The following is an 18613-nucleotide window of genomic DNA, read 5'->3' on the forward strand; positions in this document are numbered from 1 at the left end:
ACACGTATGGAGGCTTAAGAGGAATTTTCATGTCCCTCCCTCTCCTTGCAAGGTGGACGCAACAGCGCCACCTATGTAGCAAGGGCAACCTGCACCTGCCTCCAAGCTGCCTTGTGTCCTTCAGTTGTTAGGAATGACTGTACCAAAATATAAATCCTTTGGCATGTATAAAAGCTACAGTGTATGAATTTTAACTGTATATGTACAGACTGCGTGGATTTCAAGCTTTATCTATAGGGTCTGGTCTTACCATGTAAGTTTTCCAGCTTGTAGACGTCAGATGGAAGCATGTGTATGGATTTGGGGTTCATATTACATCAACATTTGTACATTTCAAACTTTTCCCTGTTTTGTGGCTCTGGGCTCACATGATGCATCATTCTCAAAAGACAGCATTACAAATATTATGTCAGTGCACATCCGTTAGAAAGTGGCTTATTGCTCAATCACGGAGGTCAACCCCACCCAAAATTGGTATCTAATCTATTACTATTCGCTGGCAAGTTTAACTACATGCTGGTTTATGACATCTCTCAAGGACTCTTGTGGGCTGGTATCCTCACCGGAACCCCCAGCATGGCGGTCTTGCTGCCAAAGTCACTACAAAGTCAACGGAGGGTATAACTGGTGGATTCTCCGTAATGTGAACTCAACAAAAAAAACTGACCATTCAGTTGTGAGATAATACACTATATTACCAAAAGTATTGGGACGCCTGCCTTTACATGCACATGAACTTTAATGGCATCCCAGTCTTAGTCTGTAGGGTTCAATATTGAGTTGGCCCACCATTTGCAGCTATAACAGCTTCGACTCTTCTGGGAAGGCTGTCCACAAGGTTTAGGAGTGTCTATGGGAATTTTTGAACATTCTTCCAAAAGTGCATTTGTGAGGTCAAGCACTGGTTTTGGACAAGAAGGCTTTCCTCGCAGTCTCCTCTCTAATTCATCCCAAAGGTGTTCTATTGGGTTTAGGTCAGGACTGTGCAGGCCAGTCAAGTTCCTCCACCCCAAACTCGCTCATCCATGTCTTTATGAACCTTGCTTTGTGCACTGGTCCACATCAATTGGTGCAGGGGGATTATGGTGTGGGGTAGTTTTTCAGGGGTTGGGCTTGGCTTTTTAGTTCCTGTGAAGGGAACTCTTGAGGCATCAGACATTTTGGACAATTTCATGCTCCTAACTTTGTGGGAAGAGTTTGGGGATGGCCCCTTCCGGTTCCAACATGACTGCACACCAGTGCACAAAGCAAGGTCCATAAAGACATGGATGAGTGAGTTTTGGGTAGGAACTTGACTGGCCTGGACAGAGTCCTGTCCTTAACCCAACAGAAAACCTTTGGGATAAATTAGAGCGGAGACTGAGAGCCAGGCCTTCTAGTCCTCATCAGTGCCTGACCTCACAAATGCGCTTCCGGAAGAATGGTCCAACATTCCCATAGACACACTCCTAAACCTTGTGGACAGCCTTCCCAGAAGAGTTGAAGCTGTTATAGCTGCAAAGGGTGGGCCAACTCAATATTGAACCCTACGGATTAAGACTGGGATGCCATTCATTAAAGTTCATGTGTGTGTAAAGGCAAGCGTCCCAATACTTTTGGTAATATAGTGTATATCAAAAATGTATTTATTTCAATTCAATTTCAAAATCACCTATTAAAACATTTTATGCACATTTGCTTATCATCACAGAAGAGTTGAAGCTGTTATAGCTGCAAAGGATGGGCCAACTCAATATTGAACCCTACGGACTAAGACTGGGATGCCATTAAAGTTCATGTACTTGTAGAGGCAGGCGTCCCAATACTTTTAGCAATATAGTGTATCTTATGACCTTATGGGAGGGGGTAGAAATACAATCGACCATAGGGAAAGCTTCCCTTTCAATGAGATGTAAGGATTTATAAGTGGTTCAACGAACCTGCATGCCCACAACTGAAATCATTTTTGGTTGGAGTTGACCTTAGATGACTTGTATTGATTACATAGTTTTATCTAAAAAAAAAAAAAAATTCAAAGAAAGACGCAGACTTATTTTTAATCACCTTTCTCCCCCTCAACAGGGCTCTAGATGTGAATCAATCCCATGATGCAACATGTGTCCCCAGCACCAGCTCTATCAATGATGGCCACCCAGAGTGTGCCTCCACCCCCCTACCAAGAGAGCCCACAGGTGAGTGCAGACAAGGCCTAGGAGCAGAAGGTGCTCACTGGAAACCCCCTTTAAGTTGACTGTACACGTTACGGTCTGACGGTATGCCTACCAACAACTATGCAATGCACGGACCTGCCAGATCGATTATTAGTAAAATAAGTTGTTTAGGTAGACCCCTATATTACGTAGCCTTGGTAAATCTAAGGAAGATTGTACAATCAGATTGTAATATGTACAGCCAGCCTTACCTACTCTACCACCAACTCTGTCTGATAAAGAACAGTAAGAGCCCATTCTCTCTTGTTACCCCCGCTACCAAAGAGAAGAGACAGCAGCATGTTGGGGGGTCTTACCCTTCCCTACTCCACCTAACTGATACAGAACAACAAGTTCAATCTTTTCTCTTCCTATCACATACATTAGGGCCCACAAAATAATAATGCATGTTTTTTACTACTGTCTATTATTTGTATTTTTGCAACATCTCAAACAGGTTTAACCACTTTACCACCGGAGGATTTTGCTGTCTTACGTCCAGGCCACTTTTTGCGATTCGGCACTGTACGACTTTAACTGACAATTGCGCGGTCGTGCGACGTCGTACCCAAACTAAATTTACGTCCTTTTTTTCCCACAAACAGAGCTTTCTTTTGGTGGTATTTGATCACCTGTGCGATTTTTTCCTTTTGCGCTATAAACAAAAAAAGAGCGTAAATTTTGAAAAAAAAACAATATTTTTCACATTTTTTATATGAAATTCCCCCCAGAAAATGTAAAAATCAAAATTTTTTTAAAATTTTTGGCCAATTTGTTTTCTGCTACCTATGTTTGGTAAAAAAAAAATCACAATAAGCGTATTTTGATTGGTTTGCGCAAAAGTTATTGCGTTTACTAACTAAGGGAAAGATTTCTGTCATTTTTGGTGTTTTTTTTTTTTAACGAGTAATGGCGGCGATCTGCGATTTTTTTTTTGCGGGACTGCGACATTGCGGCGGACAGATCGGACCCTTGACTGACATTTTTGACACTTTTGGGGGTACCAGTGACATTACTGCAGTAATCAGTGCTATATATATGCACTGTTACTGTAAAAATGACACTGGCAGGGAAGGGGTTAATTTTATTGGAGAGGGAGGGGTTAATGTATGCCTGGTGCTTACTAACGTGTGTGGGGGGAGGGGACTGTGTGACACAGGCACAGATCGCAGGTTCAGCTATGCTGAACCCTGCAATCTGACCCTGCCTGTCACTTAGGAGATCCGCCCGCTTTGTTTACACAAGCGGGCGGATCTCCAGACTCGATTCCCCGATGATCGGGGAAGAGCAGCCGCCGCTCCTCCCCTGGCCCGACTGCCGCTGTGACTGAATACAGCGGGAGCGAGCCTCAGGCGGCGCGCGCGCGCCGCTGAGAAAGGGGAGTGTCTGGCAACGTAGGTCTACGTCGCCAGACGATAACGAACCACTTTGCCGCAGTAGAGCTCTAGTGAGCAGTCGGCAAGTGGTTAATAATTACTAAAACCTATTCTGCATGAACCACTTTATATTTACTGCATGCATGTTATATTCTTTTTTTTTTATTTATTTAAATATTCAGAATTTTAAAGTTCATTTACATAGGATATTATAAGGGTTATCATTTAACATTCACACTGTGGCTGGAGCAGCCTTTTTCAGCCAGGGTGCCCTGGCACCTTGGCGTGCCTTGAGGTTTCTTCAGGGGTGCCTTGGCAAAAATGCCTAAAAATTGCCCCAAAATTGTATAGAAGCCAGCAGGTGGATAGAGCCTTCCTCTTAATTACACAACGCCACAGGTTTTCATTGTGCAGCATTACGACCTTCTAGCCATCAGTGTCCTAACAACCAATGACCCTCCCCTGCCCCGCACTGTCATTGCTGGGGTCACATTAGCTGAGTGATTGAGAAAATCAGAGGGAGAAGAGAAACATTGGAATACTAGTCAGTACCGGTGTGCAAAAGTGGATTTGGAAGAATAAATCCCCTCTAATGTTGGGTGTCCCACATGTGTGGATGTTGATGTATTATGTAAAACGATTAGAATATTTTTTTACATTTTAGAATGGGGTGCCTCGAGATTGTCCATCATTTTAAAGGGTGCCTTGACTGAAAAAAGGTTGAGAAACCCTGGGCTGGAGAATGGTAAAAAATAGTTGGCTGAGTTGGAAATTACGCCCCCCCGACTGCCCCTCAACTGCCCCCCCCACCCCCCGACTGCCCCCCTTAACCTAACATGGCAGCCAGAGAAGGTGGTACATGAGCCCTTTTTAAATTATCCCTACAAATTCTGTGAATTATCACACATATGTTGGCCTGACATGGTAAATAGTAGCTAATAGCTCAGGACACGCACCTGGGAAGATCTAATTCACCATGGCCAGTCCTGGCACAGACACAGCATTTTCCAGGATGTAGAAGCGTGTCGGGAACATAAACCGTGCCCAGCCTAGCTGCAGCAAGAAGGATGGCTTGTGTGCATCGGAGACATATACTTCGGATTGAAAATCTGATGACAGGGCTAGAAGGATTCCGGATATATGTTGAAAGTACACTTTTTTTTTTTAGTTTGAGGTTGAATAGGATGTGTTCAATCTAACCAACCACATATGTAAGTCTCCAATGACCTGCGGAACATTTATAAATTGTCAGTTTCTTTCCAAAGAATGGGGGTTGTAAAAATCAAATCAAATTTGATTGACGTCACTTATTTATCTTTGTCCTTGCATAATGTGTTATATACCCCCCGAGGGATGTTACTAGACTCCACTGTAAAATGTGGATCAAGACTTTCTATCTACTTATGTTTTAGTGATTTTAAAGCCAGTAAAGCATGTACAATAGCATACACAACACTCTTAAAGTGATTGTAGAGGTATTTTTTAATAACAAACGTGTATATTTACCTGCTCTGTGCAATTGACTTCCACAGAGCGGCCTTGAACCTTCTCTTTTGGGGTCCCCTGATGGTGCTCCTTGCCCCACTCTTCTGTCCAGTGCCAATATGGGAAGCCTTCCTTGCCTTTACTTGGCCCTTGGGCAGACTTCCATCCACTGACAGCAACCTTGGGGCTCTATTTATCCCACTGACACCAATGATGGGGCCACTTTTCTTCAACTGATACCAATGATGCAGAACCATCCCTCTCATAGATACCGCTGATGGGGCACTATTCCTCCCACTGACATCAATGATGGGGCACTATTCCTCCCACTGATACCAATTATGGGGCACTTTTCTTCCTACAGACACCAATGATGGGGCACTATTCTGCCAACTGACACCATTGATGGAGTACTATTTCTCCCACTGATATCAATGCTGGAGCAGTATTCCTCCCAACAGACACCAATGCTTTAGCACTATTCCTCCCACTGACACCAATGATGGGGCACTATTCCTCACACTGATACCAATAATGGGGCACTGTTCCTCCCACTGACACCATTAATTGGGGCACTGTTCCTCCCAATAATACCAATGATGGGGCACTGTTCCTCCCATTGACACCAATGATGGGGCACTATTCCTCCCACTGATACCAATGATGGGGCACTATTCCTCCCACTGATACCAATAATGGGGCACTGTTTCTCCCACTGACACCAATGATGGGGCACTATTCTTCCCAATAATACCAATGATGGGGCACTGTTCCTCCCATTGACACCAATGATGGGGCACTTTTCCTCCCACTGATACCAATGATGGTGCAACTATTCCTCCCAATAATACCAATGATGGGACACTATTCCTCCCACTGACACCAATGATGGGACACTATTCTTACCATTGACATTAATAATGGGGCACTATTCCTACCACTGACATCAATGATAAGGCATTTCTTACTCCCACTGGCTACAGTCTGAACCCTCTAAAGCTCTAAAGCCTGAAGGACAGTGAACTGGCCCTTTGAATAGAAAGTTTGGAGACCCCTGTTCTAACTGACAAAGGTGTTCACATCCTGTCACCTTTCACCTCTATAATATTTCCAAAATTGTCTCCTTCTTAACAGACAACACAATTCATTCTTCTTGCCTCAAGTATTGCAAATTACTTCAAGTTGGCTTACTTTACTCAGGCTATTCCCCCTTTTCAGTCCATCATGAATGTTGGTGCTAGACTCATCCAACCTTACCAACCTCTCAGTGTCCTCCACCCCTGTTTGCCAATCACTCCATTGGCTTCCAACCACCCAACAAATAAAACTCAAAATACTAACAGCAACATATAAAGCCATCCACAGCTCTGCCCCTTTTATATCACCAAACTCATATCAAAATCTCACTGAAACTGTCCTCTTCACTCCTCCCAAGACCTCCTGCTCTCAAGCCCCCATCGTCACCTCTTCGTATGCTCTCCTCCAAGTCTTCTCTAGAGCCTCTCCCATCCTCTTGAACTCCCCAATTTGTCCAGCTATCCCCTGCTCTGTCCACCTTTAGAAGATCCCTGAAAAGTGATCTCTTCATGGAAGTCTACTGCCTCTACCTAACACCTGAACATTTACTTCTTTAATCGTCTCATCACCCATATGTATCAATTGCCCTTCCTATCGGATCGTAAAACTCTTCTAATACTCTTGTTTTTAATTATATTGCAACTGTACTTCTTCCATTTACTTTGGCAATAAATCAATTCTGTATAATAAAAAAATAATTGTGAAGATTACATCGGTGCAGGTATGGAGACAAGAACTCCCTAGATGCTCCCTCCCCAGAGCCCTGGGCCCTGTAGTGGATGAACCTCTGTTACCTCTGTAAACAGCTCTAAAATATAATCATTATGTCATGTGTTTGTGAATATAAATCATTATTTTTGTGTGTGTGTGTGTGTGTGTGTGAATCCAATAATGAATTCAATGATGAAAGATTTAAACAAAAAACAAATAAAAAGCCAAATTATGAACAGCAAACAGCTCTCATATCATTTACTCAAGTCAAGGGTAATGCTTTGGTGATTAACATTCTTTCAGTGTTAATCTTGCCATGCACTGCTCAAATTTTGACAAATTCCTGCTGAATTGGCTAAAATGTAAGCCGCGCATAGGCGTGCGCACAGGGTGTGCCGGGTGTGCCTGGGAACACCCTAATCACCTAGGGCACATTAGCATTATCGCTCTGTTTGCCAGTGAGGAGATGGGAAAGATCTCCCTCGGACCTGCTCTGCCATAAGAGAAGTGCCACACACTTCTATTTCACTTTGCCAGCAGGGAGAGTAATGTACCGGGGCCATATACATGTAGGCAAACACATGCATGTGTATTTAAACTTTGGGGTGCACACCGTATTGCAATAGGCTGCGCACACCTATGAAGCCGCGGTTGCAAATTTAGGCCATAGGTGCAAATTGGAGCTTACATAGTTACTTTTGGCGCTTTTCCATTGCATGGTATGGCTCGGTTTGGCGCTTTTCCACTGCATGGTACCGCATGGTACGTGTTAGAACGGTTCGGTACGGTTTGGTACAGCGGCGCTTTTCCACTGCATAGTACCGCATGGTACATGTTAGAACAGTTCGGTACGGTTTGGTACAGCGGCGCTTTTCCACTGCATGGTATGGCTCGGTTTGGCGCTTTTCCACTGCATGGTACCGCATGGTACATGTTAGAACGGTTCGGTACGGTTTGGTACAGCGGCACTTTTCCACTGCATGGTATGGCTCGGTTTGACGCTTTTCCACTGCATGGTATGGCTCGGTTTGGCGCTTTTCCACTGAATGGTACCGCATGGTACGTGTTAGAACGGTTCGATACGGTTTGGTACAGCGGCGCTTTTCCACTGCATGGTACCGCATGGTACGTGTTAGAACGGTTCGGTACGGTTTGGTACAGCGGTGCTTTTCCACTAAATGGTACAAGGCTCGGTACGGCTCACTTAAACAGTACCACCTCGGTTGGGGTTCCAAGCGGGCCGTACCTATACAATATCCCACAATCCTTTGCATGCAGCATTGATTGTTTGTCACTACTAGCCACTGATTGGTCAGAGGAACCAATCTCCTCCATTTTTCCTCCTGCAGCTACAGGAGGAAAAAGGAGGACAGTGATTTCTCTACATGCTGCCCCCCACCGCTCCTCCTATCCAGGTGTACAGGGGAGCCACACAGGCCCCCTGGACCATATGGCCCGGTTGCAGTTGCAACCCCTGTAGTTATGCCCCTGCTCAGTCCTATCTAGGAGATTAATTATTCCTCAAATCTATTGCATGTCAATCAAGTTTCAGTTGCGTTATCGTCAGGGCTTGTTTTTAAGCAGGAATGAGGGGGAACGCAGTTCCGGCACCTCCAGCACTGAATGCATCATGTAATGGTAAAGGTTGATGGAGGGTCTATGATTCTGACTGCTGGAGGGATCTATTGTAACTGGTGTGGATCTATTTTTGCATGGAAGTCTATTGTTGCTAGGGGTGTCTTATGTTGCTGAGGGGTTGCTGGGAGGGATCTACTGTTGAGGTTGCTGGAAATTCTGTTGTTGCTGCTAAGGTGAATCTATTGTTGCTGAGGTGGTATTTTGTAATAGGGGCCCATTGTTGCTGGAGGGGGATGGGGGGTAGAATGTTGTTTGAGGGATCTATTGTTGCTAGTGGGATCTATTGTTGCTGGAAGATCTATTGTTGCTGGGGGAGATCCAGTGTGGCTGGGATGGGATCTATTGTTGCTGGCTTCAGGGGATCTATTTTACTGCTTTTTTTTCTTATCATTAACAAATTGCATACAAATTATTTATCACCACAAAATAATACATGGCTGTCTTCTCTAAAAGGGGGGGTACTGGGAGGTGGGTAGGGGTTGGAACCAAGGGACGATACTTGGAGGTGGGTGGGGGCGGAGACAAAGGGTGACTCAAAAGGGGGGGTGGGGAGTTCCTGCACCTATTCTCTGAGAAAAAAAGCCGGGTTATCTTACATAGCCCATCTGGGTATTGCACCATATGTAATCCATGCTAGAACAGGGGAAGGACAAGAAAAAAAAAAAAGAAGGGAGAGAGGGAAGAGAGTAGTAGTAGTAGAAGGATAGAGAAAAGAGAGAAAGTATTAGGCTACGTTCACATGTGAGCGTAGCGATCGCGGGCAAAATCACAGCGATTCTGCCCACGATCCAGAAATCATTGCAAATCGCGTGACGCCTGTGCGTTGCCCGTGATTTGCAATAGCACCCCAATAGCACCCCAAATGCTGTGCGATGTTACCGCGATTTCCGCCTGCCAAATCGCGGTAACATCGCGCAAAGAGCGCATGACGCCCAAAAAAGGTACAAGAGCTTCTTTGGGGCGTCATGCGTTGTTTGCGCGATGTTACCGCGATTCGGCAGGCGGAAATCGCTGCAACATCGCACAGCGTTTGGGGTGCTATTGCAAATCACGGGCGTCCCGCGATTTGCAATGATTTCCGGATCGCGGGCAGAATCACTGCGATTCTGCCCGCGATCGCTACGCTCACATGTGAACGTAGCCTTAGGGTACAGCCACCTGTATCCCGAATCTCTATATACAATTTTTAATATTTGTATAATAAACTTTAAGATTTTATGAATTTACTTTGTGGTACCATTTTATATATGCCCAGAAAGAATCAATTGCTGTTTTAGGTGTATTTGAGGACATGGGCATGTTGGACAGAGAATCTTTATTGTTTATATTTATGCAGAATACAGAAGCCAAGAGCTGACATTCCTCCATTCATACCGCTTAGCGTGGATGGGGAATCTTTAGCCTATAGCGGGCTGAAAGGAAGAAATTCAAATCACGTATGACCAGCAATGACCAAATATAAAGAGTGCTTAAGGCTCCGTTCACATGTGAGCGTATGGATCGCGGGCAGAACCGCCGCGGTTCCGCCCGCGATCCGGAGATTTATTGCAAATCGCGGGACGCCTAGCGTTGCCCGTTGATTTGCAATAGCCCCCCAAACGCCGAGCGATGTTGCCGCGATTTCCGCCTGCCGAATCGCGGCAACATCGCGCAAACAAAATCGCGGGACGCAATACGCTCCAAAGAAGCTCTCTTTCGGCAGACGGAAATCGCGGCAACATCACTCGGCGTTTGGGGGGCTATTGCAAATCAACGGGCAACGCTAGGTGTCCCGCGATTTGCAATAAATCTCCGGATCGCGGGCGGAACCGCGGCGGTTCTGCCCGCGATCCATACGCTCACATGTGAACGGAGCCTTATACATTAGCTTAAACTTATTTTTGTTTTTATATTTAAAGAGAGTGGGATTGTCTTCTTCAAGATCTTCTAGGACAGCTTGACTGATAACATATATTGTGTCCTGCTGGTGCTCGCTATTGTCTATTACTCACCACTTTTTTGCCACGGTTGCTGTTTCTGTAGTTCATGATATCTGCTATTTATTATTTCTCTGAAACATCAATAGTGGCTGTTTTCAATGTTTTTTATTTGGCTGGTAGAATAAAGTCCAACATCTGTGATTCAGTGGTCTAGGATTGGCTTTCCAGTACAGAAACTTAATGTGATGTCAACAGTATAGCCTTTCGCTCCTACACATCTGCTTAGTCCTGGGTGGTTAAGTTACCCAAAGGCATAAAGGAACAGTTGATGGATACAGCCGTCCTTGGACAAATTCGGCAACAATTTCATGTCAGCAGTTTGCTACCATGCTACTGTAAGTGCCGGTGCTGTAAAGTTTTGTCGGGCCCGTGAAAAAATCGGACCTCGTCACTTCCGGGGACAGAGCATCACAAAACAGCTGATGGGAGTCGTACGTGCGCATGCGCAGAAGACATTTTTCGAGGTTTGGCAAAATTATAACAGACAGCGGACATTTGCCCGAGAGGAGGCGGGGCTGAGGTGGGACGGAGGACACCGCCGCGTCATCTGCAGAGCTGAATAGAGGAGGCGGGACGGAGGTGCGGCCGTGTAATAAATGCAGGGCTTAAGCGACTCCTTCTGTTTTATTATCTTTAGTAATTATCGTATTATTTATCCTTAGGATTTCATAACATTTAGTATTTCTATAATAAAAAATAAGAAATACTAAATGTAATGAAATCCTAAGGATAAATAATACGATAATTACTAAAGATAATAAAACAGAAGGAGTCGCTTAATCCCTGCATTTATTACACGGCCGCACCTCCGTCCCGCCTCCTCTATTCAGCTCTGCAGATGACGCGGCAGTGTCTTCCGTCCCACCTCAGCCCCGCCTCCTCTCAGGCAACTGCCCGCTATGTGTTATAATTTTACCAAACCAAGATAATGTCTTGTGCGCATGCGCTCTTGAGACTCCCATCAGCTGTTTCATGACGTAGGGCCACCGGAAGTGACGAGGTCCGATTTTTTCATGGGTCCGAGAAAATTTTAGAACACCGGTTCACACTAGTACGACTTGTCAGCCTGACAAGTCGCGGACCGTCGCGGTCCATTGTGTAGTACAGGAAAGGTTCTAATAGGAGCGACACAAGTCACTCCGACTTAGAAAAAGGGTCCTGTACTACTTCAGGCGACCTGGAGCGACTTGCATAGACATTCATTTTATGAAGTCCGTGCAAGTCGCGCCGAAGTCGCGGTGCACGCGACTTCACAGGTCGCCCCCGAAGTCGTGCCGCTGCAATGTGAACCGGCACTAAGGGTAACCCCAGATCTCATGGGTTTCAGTAACATTTTGACTGTTGAAGCCAGATTGAAAATTATATCTATTTAGACAAACATGTAGATAGGAAGACATGTTTGGAGAGCAAGTCAATCACATTACATTCTGTTGGCTTAATAAACATTGCTATAACTTCCTAAGGACTTGTATTACAATTTATACATTCTGAAGAGGGTGGCACCTATCTATCGAAAGTTTCTTTGAAGTCACATCTTGATTGAAATGCGGAATAGTTGTTCACAAAGGCTTTTTACTTCCAGTAAACAACTGGACAGGTCTTCAAAAACCTAGATAGCAATTTAACAACAGGAGGTATAAATGGCTTTTGAAGACAACAGCTGTTATACAATATGACTTCTCACAACATATACAGTACATCCAATATATCTGCTTAATCATAAATACATGTTTGATAAATAAAATGGCTGTTCCCTTTTCCCCATCACTACTCAGGCAACCACTGTCAACCATTCAGTTTGGGAACTTGTTCCAACTGCTTTTGTTGCTCTGCTGAAAATCTGGTGCTAGTTCCAACTCCTTACTGCACCACTCTTCCTCCTTGCATTCAGTTTCCTACAGCTTCCACCTTGCATTGCTACATACTAAAGCCTTGTACACACGCGTCGAAAATCGGCAGGGAATTTTCGTCCTGACGACCGATCTGACGGTTTTCGGCTTGTTAGTATGATGCTTCCGACAACCGACTCCGACTTTTTGGCCGAAAAAATATCTGGTGTGCAGGGTATAAAATTTTTGTCCGCTGTCAAAACACGGCCAATTTTCGTTCAGTTAGCACAGATTTCGACAGGGAAAAATCTAATGAGCAAGTCTGGGCATGCTCAGCGAAGAAAGAACTCAAAGAAAGCAAACCAACACATGACATCACTTCTGAAGTAGAAATTTGTCGGGCGAGAAAATTTGTGTGCAGTCTAGCCACATTCCAACCAACAAAACACCACTCTGGACAAAAGAGGGCCGATAATCGTTGCGTGTGTACGGGCTTAAGCCAAGCCAAGCTTGCAGGTTTGTGCTCCTTTCCCTCTTTCCTGCCTGACTGACCTCCTAAAGTGTAACATCACTTTCAGTTCAGTTGCTTTTACGCTCAGCGTTGAACCTTTGCTATTGACTTGTTTCTCAGCACTGCAGTTCAGGTGTCTGCTGTGCACATCCTACCTCATTAGTAGTCTTTAAAGCAAGATCAGAGCTTCAAGCTTGCAACTGATCAATAGGTTTGGCTGTTTGCTTGTGCCCTGGATAGAGGTCTGTCTCTGACTTCTGTCTGACTGTTCATGTCCTGAATTATTATTGTATATTGTTAGGACTGCATTTGTACTCCATTTGCCTGAACTTATCTTGGTCATTGTATTGTTACCTCTGCAAGTGTCTTTCTAAGTTCCGTTTACCTGTCTGGAACTCTGTTTAAGATCTATGTTTCAGTTTAAGGACTTCGCTTTTCTCGTCTGTTAGCTCTGACCTTTTGTCTGAGAATTTACCCCATTCTAGTATATGTCTTGCCTGTTGTTGGCTGCTGCCCCTGCCTAGCTTCATGACCGTTGTTTTGGCCACACTCTGCAAACCTTATATTCACCTGTCCCCGCTTCATTGAGATCTTCCCTGGGCTGCCTTGGGTGCCACACACTCTTCTCAAGATCTTCTCCATCAGGTCCATCTCCTCTCTCAAATGCTTTCCCCAATCTCTATTGTTTTCTATAGAGAGCTGATACTCCATGAGAGTATGCGTTATCCATACGATTAAATGGTAATTATCAAACTAGAGCAGTGGTCTCGAAACTATGGTCTGATGCAGCCCTTTGCTTGCTTTGTATCCAGCCCTTGGGGAACTAGTTTTATCCACTGATATCGACAATGGGACATAATTCCCCCCACTGACACCAATGAAGGGGCACAATTCTTCCCAATGACACCAATGATGAGGCACAATTCCTCCCATCAACACTAGCAAAGACCTCCCACTGACACCAATGATGAGGCACAATTCCTCCCATCAACACTAGCAATGACCTCCCACTGACACCAATGATGAGGCACAATTCCTCCCATCAACACTAGCAATGACCTCCCACTAACACCAATGATGAGGCACAATTCGTCCTATCAACACTAGCAAAGACCTCCCACTGACAACAATGATGAGGCACAATTCCTCCCATCAACACTAGCAATGACCTCCCACTGACACCAATGATGAGGCACAATTCCTCCCATCAACACTAGCAAAGACCTCCCACTGACACCAATGATGAGGCACAATTCCTCCCATCAACACTAGCAATGACCTCCCACTGACACCAATGATGAGGCACAATTCCTAGCAATGACACCAATGATGAGGCACAATTCCTCCCATCAACACTAGCAAAGACCTCCCACTGACACCAATGATGAGGCACAATTCCTCCCATCAACACTAGCAATGACCTCCCACTGACACCAATGATGGGGCACAATTCTTAGCAATGACACCAATGATGGGCACAATTCCTTCCATCAACACTAGCAAAGACCTCCCACTGACACCAATGATGGGGCACAATTCCTCCCATCAACACTAACAGTGACCTCCCACTGACACCAATGATGAGGCACCATTCCTCCCATCAACACTATCAATGATCTCCCACTGACACCAATGATGAGGCACCATTCCTCCCATCAACACTATCAATGACCTCCCACTGATACCAATGATGGGGCACAATTCCTCCCATTGACGCCAAAGATGGGGCATTGTTTATTCCCACTGTATTCCCACTTTTCTAATTTTCTTTCTGTTTATAAAGTTTGGAGACCCCTGTGCTAGAGGAACCAGAGCAAGTTGAGATTTTTAGGAGGCTGCGTTGCACCAAGTGGGTCATTATAGATCTTCCCAAAGTGGGGGCGGGTCACTATAAAGAGCAGCCGAAGCAAAAAATAAGTGCAAATTTAATGAACGTGCAGGTAAACTTTAAAGTAGTTCTTCAGCCAAAGCGGTTTATTTTTATTTTTTTGTGTTGGTCATAGTGGGGAAAAGTGAGAATTTCTTTCGGGTTATAATTGGTGACTACAACAGTCCTAGGGAAACTTCCTCTGGTTTTGTATCCCAAACCAAAGCTGTGATCAGGGAAGGAATTAAGAGAATATCTCTTTATCAGGAATAGGATAAGAATAAAAACACTTTATTAATAGAATGGGGAATAGTTAGAACCTCCATCATTGTCTCTGTTGGAGCTTTCGCCTCACGTTGTGTCCTTGTGACAACAAGAATTGAGGGGCACAGACAGCAAAACAAATAAATAAAAAACTAACAGAGGGTTTAATCAACCTTTTTTTTAACATTTTTAACATGGAAGAACCCTTAAAATAATTTTCTGGTCTCAGTGAACCCTTGCTAATAATTACTATATCTACAGCTCATGATACATGATTGGTGTGATGGTCACAGGGAAGAATGCTCCTTTTATTTGCGGTCATTGGGAAGAATTACCTTCTTTTGGAGAGCTAAAAACATATTGGTGTCAGTGAAGAGGTGACATAAATTTCTATGTGTTGCGCTAAAGGTTATCAAGATGCAAAAAAAATAAAAAACAAAAATTATTAAATAAACAAAATTTCCAAAAAATATGTGATGTAATGTTATTATTATTATTATTATACAGGATTTATATAGCGCCGACAGTTTACGCAGCGCTTTACAACTGGAGGGTAGACAGTACAAATATAATACACTTCAATACAGAAGGAATTCAGAGGACCCTGCTCGTTAGAGCTTACAATCTAAGAGGGACGGTCAAGAGATACAAGAGGTAATAACTGTGGGGGATGGGCTGATGGAGAAAATAAGAGCACAGTTGTTAGGTGGTTGCCAGATAGGTTTCTCTGAAGAGATGTGTTTTCAGGGATCGTCTGAAAGTAGTCAAAGTTGGAGATAGTCGGACAGATGGGGGTAGAGAATTCCAGAGGATGGGAGAAGCTCAGGAGAAGTCCTGGAGGCGAGCATGGGAAGAGATGACAAGGGAGCTAGAGAGCAGGAGGTTCTGGGAGGAATAAAGAGAAGGAGTTGGTCGGTATTTTGAGACCAGATTAGTGATATAGCTGGGCGCCAAGTTATGGATGGCTTCGTAGGATATGGTTAGTAGCTTGAATTTAATTCGTTGGTTGAGTGGCAGCCAATGGAGGGATTTGCAAAGAGGGGTAGCAGACACAGTAATGTCCATTAAATTCCAAAAATATATGGGCAAAGAAAGTCCAAAAGATGTGCAAAAAGCGTGAAAATGATCTTTAAAAGTTCTAAGTGCAATTCCTCTTTGCTCAGCAAGGTTGCTTCAGACGTATCTGCACCATCCACCAACACCCAAAGTGATATCAGGATGCAGGCATAGTTTAGAATGGTCATACAGGGCTCATTCAGTTTATATGGGCATCAATGGCATCTTAAACACATATTATGCAATCTTCTAAAGGATCCGCTCACCAAACACGCTTAATCACTTTCCAAACGGTAAAGTCATGCAGGAACAATCAGACAAACACTCCTGATCATGTAAATACCTTCTAAAACAATTATTTTGGCTTAAAATTACGTTCACATAAGGATGCCCCCGTGACGAAGTCGGAAATGACGAAGCGCGTCGGGGCGTGGCTATACGGCGTCCACTGTGAATGTTTGTAAGATGGAGAAGGAGCTTCTGGAGTCCTGTGTATGCAGCGTGTGCCGCAGATTGTACATCCAGGCTGTCAGATCTTCACCCGGTTTTATTGTAATGCTTTTATCTGTCTTTGAACAAGTGAGTGTGAAATTTTGGTTTAATAAATTTATTTTATAAATGGTATCACGCTATGGAGGTGCTTTTTGCTTTTGTCTTCCACACACTGTGAATGAGAGGAGGAGGTGTGCAGCAGCAGCAGATACCAGGAGGAGGTTTTGAGGTATACATGCTGTATATGCCTATTCCATGAGAGTGGTTAGGCACGGTCTTCTGGTGAGTCTGCATTTTGGCTATCTCTCCCAGCACTGGCGGTGGTGACAATGTATGGTGGTTCCTATAACTGACACCAATGACCCTGCATTAAAGGCACTGTGTATTGCTCTGGCACTACATAAACAAAAGACTTTTGAAGGACTCTGTTCTTGCTTTGTTTTATGTTTTGAAATATTAATGCAATTTATGCACTTTTGCTTATTTGCACTTTATGATAGGAGGGTAACACCATCCCTGCACTACTGAAATTCTAAGAAAAATAATATTTTATTTCTGTGACGAATTTTAATTTATATATGGATAAAAGAAATGCGCAAAAAAAAAAAAACAAATCACCAGGCATATGGCGTCCACTTTCGGTACGCGATGACATCAGCAGGAGGCTCCGCCCGATGCGTTGGGGGTATCTGGAGGCCGCTCCTTATGAATTAACATCAACAGGCCAATTTAAAGGTCTCTAAGCAAGATTAGCCATATATGGCCACATCACTGATTTCCATCTTTGCGCTTGGCAATCATTTTCCATTTTTCACCCAAAACTGTTCTTTTTTTTAATTCTTCTGCAGTTATACATGATCTTCTTCTAAATTATGCAATAATAGAAGTATTGATCTTGTTCCGTGGTCTTTCCAATGTTTTCTGGCACAGTTATTGATGACAGATGCTGTACTTTAATATTATGTATTCCTAAGAAGCTTGCTATTTGGCATTTGATGTCTTGTCAGCCTCTGAAAGTGATTATTGCCCAGCAAGCTTCTCACACAGTTCAATTTTTGCAAAGACAGACATATCAGAACTTCTAGTCAGCCTTTCCTAATCTTAATCGACATAGGAGCTGTACAGCTGCTGACCATACCGGGGTCCACCACGAGTTGGCTGAAATTACCTTCCTGCTGATTCCTGGAATTTGCTGACCTAACCCAGGAGATCACTATCACCACAACACACTACAGCTGATAAAATCTTATTTTTTTCTTTAAATAAGATATTTTTTATTAGGTTTTTTCAGTTGTACAGACAAGCAGAGAAAGAGTGAGGAAGAAGAAACAAAGGAAAGGATACTTATAAAGCAAAGACAGAAGAATCACTGAACACTCATAGAGCAGAATTGCCAATATAGAGTGTTTTTCCACCTCCACAGACGTGGAACCCCTAAAAAGTATGCAGAATTTTGAGGCACCCCAGTCTAAAATGTAAAAATGTACAGTAAATGTCACTTATCAATGGGAAACCTGAGCCTGGGAGGATACACACAACCGCCTTAATAATATTAACTTCACATCAGAGGACCCTCATCATATTAGAGCCCCCCTTCACATGAAAATCCCCCTTCATGTGTCAGAGTCACGTCATCACGTCAGAGTTTTCCATATACACGGGAGCCTGCCTATACATAGGAGCCCCCGTCACATCAGAGTCTCTTATCATAGAGTCCTCTCATTACATCCGAGGTGGCCCCCCCCCCATCACAGAGACCTCCGATCACACAGTCCCTCCATTACAGAGCCCCCCCAATCACATAGTCCCCATTCACAAAGCCATCCACATACACAGTCCCTCCATTACAGAACCACCTCAATCACATAGCCCCCATCATCTCAAAGCTATCCAATCACACAGTCCCCCCCCATTACAGAGCCCCCTAGTCACATAGTTCTCCCATCACAAAGCAATGCAATCACACAGTCCCTTCATTACAGAGCCATTACAGAGCCCCCCCCCCCCCTGTCACATAGTTCCCCCCATCACAAAGCAATGCAATCACACATTCCCTCTATTACAGAGCCCCCCCCCCCCAATCACATAGTCCCCATTCACAAAGCCATCTACACACACTGTCCCTCCATTAGAGAACCA

The 18613-nt window shown here is 44.2% G+C and overlaps 1 protein-coding gene across 6 annotated transcripts in view; it reads left to right on the top strand.

Annotated features, from left to right (window-relative positions):
- PKNOX2 (PBX/knotted 1 homeobox 2) overlaps window positions 1-18613 on the top strand; it is a 785503-nt gene that overhangs the window by 564491 nt on the left and 202399 nt on the right. For 4 of the 6 annotated variants that reach the window (XM_082273326.1, XM_082273320.1, XM_082273321.1 and 1 more), the window contains one exon: window positions 2062-2171. The exons of the other annotated variants lie outside the window; for them this stretch is intronic. In XM_082273326.1, the coding sequence (XP_082129452.1) occupies window positions 2085-2171 (87 nt within the window). In that variant the 5' untranslated portion in view covers window positions 2062-2084. The remainder of the gene's footprint in view (window positions 1-2061; window positions 2172-18613) is intronic. 6 annotated transcript variants of the gene reach the window in all.

Source organism: Pelophylax lessonae (genome assembly GCF_965119305.1).
Source record: "Pelophylax lessonae genome assembly, chromosome: 12".
NCBI classification, from domain to species: Eukaryota; Metazoa; Chordata; class Amphibia; order Anura; family Ranidae; genus Pelophylax; species Pelophylax lessonae.